This window comes from Plectropomus leopardus, chromosome 3, assembly GCF_026936395.1.
Source record: "Plectropomus leopardus strain MGB_pleo_1.0 chromosome 3, ASM2693639v1, whole genome shotgun sequence".
In the NCBI taxonomy this organism is placed as follows: domain Eukaryota; kingdom Metazoa; phylum Chordata; class Actinopteri; order Perciformes; family Serranidae; genus Plectropomus; species Plectropomus leopardus.
Window position 1 is genome coordinate 33,605,891 of NC_142178.1, and position 9,054 is coordinate 33,614,944.

General features: G+C 38.9%; 2 protein-coding genes across 4 annotated transcripts in view; one reads left to right on the top strand and one right to left on the bottom strand.

Moving 5' to 3' along the window:
• The window catches only part of rgl3a (ral guanine nucleotide dissociation stimulator-like 3a), an 81,362-nt gene that overhangs the window by 63,605 nt on the left and 8,703 nt on the right, over positions 1–9,054 (top strand). For all 3 annotated transcript variants that reach the window (XR_015775767.1, XM_088073903.1, XM_088073906.1), the window contains exon 18: positions 8,002–8,065. Coding sequence is in view for 2 of the 3 variants with exons in the window: in XM_088073903.1 (XP_087930029.1) it covers positions 8,002–8,065 (64 nt within the window). In the remaining variant the exon portion in view is untranslated. The remainder of the gene's footprint in view (positions 1–8,001; positions 8,066–9,054) is intronic.
• LOC121941600 (uncharacterized) lies at positions 853–5,632 on the bottom strand. The gene is made up of 2 exons (XM_042484426.2): positions 5,418–5,632; positions 853–4,395 (listed from the first exon to the last, which is right to left on the bottom strand). The coding sequence occupies exon 2, from the start codon at positions 4,304–4,306 to the stop codon at positions 3,095–3,097; it is 1,212 nt and encodes a 403-aa protein (XP_042340360.1). The 5' UTR covers positions 4,307–4,395; positions 5,418–5,632; the 3' UTR covers positions 853–3,094.

The following is a 9,054-nucleotide window of genomic DNA, read 5'->3' on the forward strand; positions in this document are numbered from 1 at the left end:
TCAGTCTCCACCGCAGCTGCTTCAATGCTAAAAATAGCTTTCATACTGCTGACGTGATAGATGACTCATGCAGAGTCTCACTTCTCTCCCCTGCATCCGTACACCACTCCCCTGTCCCTGGCACTGTCCGACACCCCTCTGCCCCGCTTCAGCTCACCGACCTTAGTTCAGTAAAAGGGGACTGACACCAGGGTGGTTTCAACACTTTTGAAACATTTATTAAAGGAAGAAAAGGCCGTACTGTAAATGCAAGTATCAGCTAAAAATTTGTGACATGTTTATACTCTTGCGCAGTGCACCTCTCCAATCCTACCACACCTACCAGAGCTCTCTCTGCCCCAGCTGGGTTAGCTTTTCTTTTTTTTTCTTACCTCAGTCTCTCCTGGCCTGTGATGTAATGCGAAAAGCTGTTAAGGACAAGCTTAAAACTCTCTTGCATAATCCATCTTTATGGGTGTATCTCTTAAAATATGTGTGGCAAAAACAAAACAGTCTCTAGTTCATGAACAAGGAGTTCATTACTTCAACTGTCGCACAGAGATATTATAGTCATAATCTCAGAGACAGTGTGCAGAGAAATTAAAATTCACGTAATGCCTTCCTAAATGTTTCAGAGGGGGGCCCCATGTTGTGAGGGACCCAGTTTTGTTATATGTTTGGACAAAAGAACGAACAACATAGATCCATGTGACTTAAGGGTGGATTACAGACCTCAGTACAGTACCTCCACTCACATGTGTGTATTGTAAATGATGTTATTTTTGGACCGAGCGCAAACATTTTGGTAAAAAAAAAAACAAAAAACAGAGCACGTACCTCAAAGATGGTGCCCCGATCTCACACAACGTGACATCCATTCACATTTTTATTGTATTCTCTGCTATTACAGTGAAACAAAATGCATTCAAAAACCTCATACAAGAGTCACCAGTTGCTTATATAAAATATATTCTTCAATATGCAGGTCACTTCAATTATACAAATGGGTCCTTCACTACTTCCTACCACCTTACTTCAGGGTCCTTGCTCACACCACACCCATCATCACACTCATTTTGATCTCAAACACACACCTGTAAAGTTTTGTGACTTCAGCTTGCATGTTTGCATCATTATTGCGCTGACAAAAATCTTCCCAAACACAGATTTATATAGTACTTAAAATAGGATCTGTGGTAGTTTCCATAAATACCTTTCTAACAGACTTATTGTGACAGAGATGACTGTAAATCAGTGGATACATTTTCCTGAGTGTCACTACCCCCAAATAATTTGTTTTATCCTCAAGTCAAGTCAATTTTATTCAAAAAGCCCATTATCACAAATCACAGTTTGCCTCAGAGGGCTTTACAGCATTCGACATCCCTCTTTCCTTAGACCCTCACACAGACAGAGGAAAAACTCCCCCAAAAAAACCCTATAACGGGGAAAAAATTGGATCCATTCGGTCTGATGACAATTGTAAAGTTTAGATGACTGAATGACTTTATTCCTCTTAAAGAGCACTAAACAGAAAGTAGCCAGCACAGACAAGCCTCTAATGCACCCGCTCTATGGGCCACATCATGCAAAAGCAGTGCCAATTGTTGGTCATTTTATACTCGACAGAACTTTTTTAGCTTTTTTTGGCAAGTTTCATTTGTTTGATCGGGACCCTCCACACAGCCTCAGGGGAAAACAATATCAGCCACCTGTTTCAAAATAACAAAGAACTATACAGTTGTGTGTATTTGCTGTCATAAGATAAATTTACAGTTAATGATTCCAAGATCACAAAAACAAATTCAAAAAAAGGCTTAAAATGTCATTTTTCTTCTTTGGGTCAGCACATAATATTGACAAACAGTATTTGCATTGAAAAACCAACACACTATATAGTATGTAGTCCCAAATAAAACAAAAATGTCCTCATCTGAGTGAACGTGAGGAGTTTAAAGCATTACAAATTATAACCATGTGCTTTGTGTTGTATCTGACCTGTTCAGTGTTTCTGACGGACCTGTTTAGAAATGTACAGCATCCTTTTAATTTCAGAAAATCAATCAACATGATCAAATCACACGACACTCACATAAAAATCACTTTTAATTAACCTTTGAAACCTGGGCAATTTGGCTAGATCCAAAACACTGGAAGAACAATACATTTTTAAAAATTACAGTAAAATAATCTGCAAATAGGCCATAAACAGTTTTTGGATTTTTTTCCTTTTTTTGGGTTATATATCTAATGATAATTTTAGCTCCTTTTTTTTGGTCACCTTTTACAGATTTTTTTCAATTTGCGGGCCATTTCTTGCCAAGTTGCTCATTGTGTTTTTTCCTCATGTTTTGGAGAAAAATCAAACCAGTTTTCTCAGGGATCAGAGGTTTAAGTGCTTGTGAAAGGCGTCTCAACACAGCACAAGAAAACTGATGTCGCTCCAGGTGTTAAAGGGTTAAGCATTATTTTAAAAGTTAAATGCGATGGTATTTTCTGGCAGTGGTTTGAGCATCACCACAGAACAAACAGGTGAAACAGGATTGTTGATAATGTTCAGAGGCAGCTGTTAACACTGCAGCTGTGCTGTCCTTTGGAAGTCAGCAGTCTGTAAAGATATAATGTGAAATCTGTCCATTAATCCTTTTAAATATGGGCAAATTGGCTTGATTTCTGTTAAAAACATGGGGAGAAAGCAATAAAAACAACTTATTATTTGCAAGACATTAGTAAAAAGTTTTTAAAAAATTAAATAACAAAAAATCCTGAAAATTAGAACAATAAAGAGCCAAGTTTTTTCGTTTAAAAAAAACAAAACAATGGAACTTATCCGAAAAACCTGCATACAATTACACTTAATAATTCTTAATATGTATATATATAGAGATATATAATTATGATAATTAGAAACATTGTTCTCTGGACATTTTTCATAGTTTTTTTCTGAAGTAATTTTGTAAAATCTACTCATTTCTTGAAATTGCAGGACATTCCTTGCCTAGTTTGTTTCTGAAAGAGATCAAACCACTTTGCTCAGGGTTCAGAGGGTTAAATAAGTATGAAAGACATCTGAATTCAGCACATGAAAAGTGATGCTGATCCTAGTTTCAAAGGGTTAACTTTTCGTCCATGTGCTCTGGCTTTGAGAGATCTTTGGGAACAGCTGCTCAGAGAAGAGCCTCCTGAGCTGAGCCACTTCCTGAGACAAACAGCTGATCTGAGACCTGATACTGTTGTCCTCTGCTGGATGCTTGCTGTCCCCCGAGTTCTGCAGAGAGGAGGAGTTATGAAGTCCAGAGGACGGACCCTGATTCTGCTGCTCGAGTCCACCACAGGCCTCCTCCCCGTACCAGGGAGCCTGTCTCTCTGCGTGACCGTCCCATCCCGCCTGCTGCTGATTCCTCACCTGGATGTTCGGCCACACTGTGGCGACAGGTGGTCCACTGAGTCTGCTGTCAGAGGGTGGAGACGTCTCCCCTCCTTTGAAGCGGAGCTTGTGCGGGAGGCTCCTCAAACCCTCCGGTGAGTCTCGCCTGTTTACGTACTGACTCTGGTTGACCTCCAGGGGACAGATGTGGGAGTCGTAGCCCTGCTGCTCCTCCATCAGCTCCCTCGGTGAACGATCACTCAGAGTGTCATCAAAAAACACCGGGCTGCTCACATCTGAGCTACATGAGGTGGAGACGCCGGACTCCTCGGACACACTGTGACTTAAAGGTGCCGCTCCTCTGGGTCCATACATGGCACCCTGCTGTGGAGGGTGGGGGTGGTGGGTGTTGGGTGGCGTGATTGGATACGAGGATCCATCAGTGTGAGGCTTATAGAGATGCGTTGTATTGGGTATTGGGGACGGAAGGAGGATGGAGACATCAGATGGGTCCTTGACCAGGCCGAAGCGAAACTTCAGTGCCAAAAGCTCGGCCCGCAGGCGGGCGTTCTCCTCCAGCAGGCCCAGGAGTCGCCTCTCCAGCACCATGTCATTGGCTCGCCGCTTCTCTCTGGACCGCTTGGCTGCCTCGTTGTTTTTCTTCCTCTTGTCCCAGTAGCCGTCATCTTTCTTCTCATCGGGGATGAACTCTCGTTTGCGGCGTGCACTGGCCCCACTGTCTTCATCACAGCTGCTGCCAGCCTTCGCTTCAGCGTTGGAGAGCCTGGCTGTGTGTTTGAGGGCAAAGGTGTGACTGAGGAGGGTTTGGGCCAGCTGGCTTGTGGAGGTCAGGATGGAGACGGTGTCATCAGTGAAGGACGCAGCCCGTCCCGGAGGCCTGGACTCCAGTCCGTCCACTGACATGTCCTGGGTGATGCTGTCCTCAGTCTGACCCGTCATGTTCAAACACTGATTTGACACTTGAGGGAGCTGTGAAGTGTGTGAGGAGCGTCGGTGGCTCGGGGTGAAGTGTGCTGTAATGGCACCAGCTAGTGGTGAAAAAACACAAACACAAGTGATGAGGCGAACGTTTGTTTACAAGGCTGGAAAACAATAAATCAGCATTATACTACTGCCAGACTAATGTTATGTTTTTAACCACAGGAAAAGACTTAACAATAATACAAATAATTACCTACATTTTAAATAAATACTTTAAGGCATTTTTAAAAGCAAACTTTAAGACCTACCTTTTTAGTTTGGCATTTAACTGCTTTACCTATTTATTATTGACTATTAATTTATACATTTTAGTCTGTTTTACTGTTTTACTGGATGATATATATTTTTATTATTTTTAACATGCTTATCTAAGATCATACTTTGTGCAGTTATCCTTTCATTAACCTTTAATCTACTATTAAGGGTATTTTATTTATTTAATATTAATATTAATATTGATATACTTGTGCTACAGTTTTGCTTGTATGAAAAGTGCTAAACAAATAAAATCTGATTGATTGATTGACATAACATTACATTAACCCTTTGGAACTTGGAGTGATATCTCATTCCTTGTATTGCTTTCAGATGCCTTTTCCAAGTATTTAAGCCTTTTGACTAATTTCTTGCTTTTTTGGGGGTAATTTCTTCATTTGTTCCTATTTGCCACCTTTCCATGTTTTCAAAAAAAGAAATCAAGCCAATTTGCTCAGGTTTCAAGGGGTTAGTATGGATACAAAAACTAATTTACATTTTAATGAAGTTATTTTAGCAGTCAAGGTACTGTAAACAGTTCATACATAGAAATTATTGTTGTGATGAATAAGGAATATTGCAAGGACCACAGGTGTTTACTTTTAGTATTTTCATTATATCTGAAATAGATGAGCCCTAAATCGTTTTTTGTTTACACAAATGTAGTCTACATCTGTTATCAATACCATTGCTATTTCATCGGGTATGAGGTGATAATGTAAACAAATAATTCATAAACTTGACAACAAATGAACTCTCGTGATAATTATATCCGTGTTAAATCTCAGGAAACATAAAAGCAGATGTTACTTACATTTCAAATAGCTGCTGAAAACGTGGATGAAAATCTCCTCAGTGAGACATGTGGAGCTGCACAGGTCGCCTGGATGTTTCTGCTCCTCAAAAGCTCCGCATCTCTGCTGCCGGTCCTCCCTCCGATCACCGGTTCAGCCGGGGTCGGATCATCACCCCGGGTGACCCCTCCTCCTCCTCCGCCTCCTCCCAACGGGAAGCCAGCTGAGTCAAACCACCAGAGCCCGTGGATGTGTTATATTAGGCGGAGACACGAAGAATAAACCGCAACTAACCTTAAAGCAAACAAAGCCTGACAGGTTGTTTTATAGCTTATTTAATGACTTTTCTACAGACACGTTGTTGTCAGTCAAAAGATGTAAAAGCCAACGTGTATTAAAAATCGAACAACTCTTGGCGCCATGTAAATAAAGTTATTATTATTATTATTACTATTAGCCAATCACTGTCTCTACAATAAAGGGATACTGTAGTTGGCCTTAAGCGACCACTACTTGAATTTCAACTCAGACAACCTGCTGCTGGGTTCAAGCCAGTTAAAACAAAATTTAATCTAAACTGAGTACCATAAACAGATCATTGTATCATGACGAAGTGAGTAAGACGAATAAGATACAAGTACACATACACACACAGAAACATGCAAGCATGCATGAGTATACAGATGTAGCTGTCATTCACTGGCAGCAGAAAGCAATTTAGCCATTGACCACAAAAAAAGGTTTTAAGTCACACATCTATAATTAAGGAAGTAGGCTGTATTACTGCCGGAAATACTTTTTTTTGGTATTTTTTCCTGTCTCTAAATGCAGTAGAAAGACAACACATTCTTTTGAAATTAATGCTCACAATATGACCACAGAAAAACAAAAAAAAAATGCTGTGGCATTTGCCTTTGCTCAAGAGGTAGAACGCCTACAACTACCAGAATGCCGAGCGCGGGTGACGTAATGAGTGCTTGGCCGTGCTCCGTAGAAAAGTGATACAATCTTGCGGCGCCCTTGCTATAGGAAACAAAATGGCGACGGGCGGTTAGGACCAAACAATTCAGACGACCTCGAAACGGTTGTTGAGAACATTTAGGCCAAAATGGGCAAAACGGCAACATAAGCTTGGATTATATTCGATCGGTTATTTTACCGTAACGTTTCATAAAGATCTTTATCTTAAGTGTGGGATTTGAGCTTAAAGATGAAGCAGAAAGACCTGCGCAGGTAAGTTAGCTGTTCATTTAAACATACTAGCTAACATTAGGTTAGGTTAAAACGCGGGTTTAAAATCGCAAAGTATTTATCTAATTAAGGAAGCAAACACATCCTATTTGGCCCTTGCCATGCACTTTATACCATGACCTGTTGATGGTTTTACTGAGTTTACAGTCATGCTAGCTGCGGTGAGGCTCAGCACGTTAGTTGTTTGCGCGAAATGCTAACGTTAACATGCTAACGACATGTCAACATTATGTTAATTAGCACTAAACACAAAACTCAGCAAAGGCGGATGGGAATGGATTAAGTTAGCAGGTGAGTTATTTAATCAATAACAGAAGGATTGGACAAATTATTGGACCGCATTACGTTTGTGTGGTAAAATCAGTCAATCATGTCTACTAACTCTCTATTAGTTTAATGTGTCCATACATATCATACTGTAACAACGTTTGGGCCATTGCATATCTTTCTTCCTCTCAAAAAATTGTTGGTCCAAAATAAATTTGGCAACTGCGTCAAATCACTGTGAATCGTCGGCTCCTCCGTTAACGAAATTAAATCTGCTGTCCATTTTTAATATCAATATATCAAACTTCTTGTATGTATAAATGTGAGTTTGCGACTGGTATACATGATAAATAAAAAAGAGACAGTCTGTAGTGGGAAGAGCACTGATCAGAAAAGCAGCATTAGGTTAGTGACCAGTGTCTCCTTTACACAGTTATCTGTAAGCAGTCAAAAAGTAATCTAAAAAATTAAACATTAATCGAAAACAATTTAAAATGACTGTCTCTGCTGCAGAGATGAATAATGAAAAAAATCCACATAGAGCTCCAGTCAAATGAGCAATCACATAATTAACACTACAAAGGTGCAATTCAGCAGTTCAGGTGGTTTACATTTTTACAGTATGTTATCATAATTTTGAAATTGTAGAAAAATAGTTTTGACCCTATTTCATATTTTAAATTCTGCCTGCTATGTTTCATAGTTTCATCATTGTTTTGTCTATCCGAATTTCAGCCTTTCTGTACAGCATCAGAGGGTGACGAGAAAATACATAAATAAATAAACATTACAAAATACAAATAGATAAATATATGTATTTGTGTGCATGTACACCCAGGAGTTAGGCAATTATACATATACACAGGAAAAAAAATAATACAACAAAAAAAAGTGAAAAAAGTAGAACTGGAAGTTTTGTTGTCATTAATGTTTTATTTATTTATTTATTTTTACTGAGTGAATTGCAAGCAGTATAAAAATATATTTCTCGCAATTTCAATACGACAAAGATCATTTCTCGTCCATTTAACACCTCATGTTTTGACCAGGTTTCATTTTATCTTCTTCTGTTATTCTCTCATCCAGTTTCTAAGGGCCTGTGTGGACAGCAGTCACAGTGGCTTGAGTTACACTCAGTTACCCTTAACAGGTGAGCGCTCATAACAACGAGTTCAAGGTAACTTAGGAACTGCTTGTTATTCATGTGACAGGAGGGGGTGGTGCAAAACAGGGGAAGCATGTCAAATATTTTTTTAAGCACTGAGAAGGGACTTCATAAATTGGCTTTAGAGAGGGGCAGTCTACTTGAAATGATTATATTCATTTTACTACTGATTTTTGATTTTTGTTTTAAATCACCAAAATTACACAATTTATCACAGCCACAAACTGTAATTAAATGACATTATTGTGAATTTTCACATTTCTGATGGTCCTTGAACACATTATGTGGGACAAACACCTCCATTATAAAAAAAACATAATCAAGTCTGAGCTAAAAATATTGATATTTCAACAAAATCACTTTCTTTTTCATGTCTTATTAAAACTGTTGCCAAACATAAACAGTTTGCCCTAACTAATTAGCATGCATGACAAGATCATATTAATAATAAAAATAATAAGATATTAATAATATTAAAAGGGAATATCTAAAAACAATTTATGGTAGAGGGAAGGTCGTGGATTTTCCTCAGGTCACTCAGGGAAGTTCAAGAAAAAAAACAAAAAAAATGAAGTAACACTATAGCCACCCCCTTCTATGATAAGTAAAGAACAGTCCCCTGGAAAAATCAAAATTTTCACCTGATGATGGAACTACAGAAAACTTAAGGTTTTTGAAGTGATCACATTAAATTATTCAATATGTTTGACTCAGTTTTGTAATTTGATACTAAATTCTCTAACAGTGTTATCCGTAAACAGAGTCAGATGGGCTTTTCAGCTATTGACTGGGAGTTTGGTGGTCATTGAAGTTTTAATGTTTTGATTCAGTTTTTTTACTGAAGTTGTTGAAGTTTTGAGCAGAAAAAAAGGATCTCTTGCAGTTTCAACACCGTAAAGATAATATCTCCTCCAGTCAACACCTCGTGTACTAAAAGGGTTTTTGTTTTCTCCTTCTGTTATTCCGTCATCCAG

Bases quoted from the DNA above. Each gene is read 5' to 3' on its own strand.
- LOC121941600 (XM_042484426.2), bottom strand. From the start codon at position 4,306: ATGACGGGTCAGACTGAGGACAGCATCACCCAGGACATGTCAGTGGAC.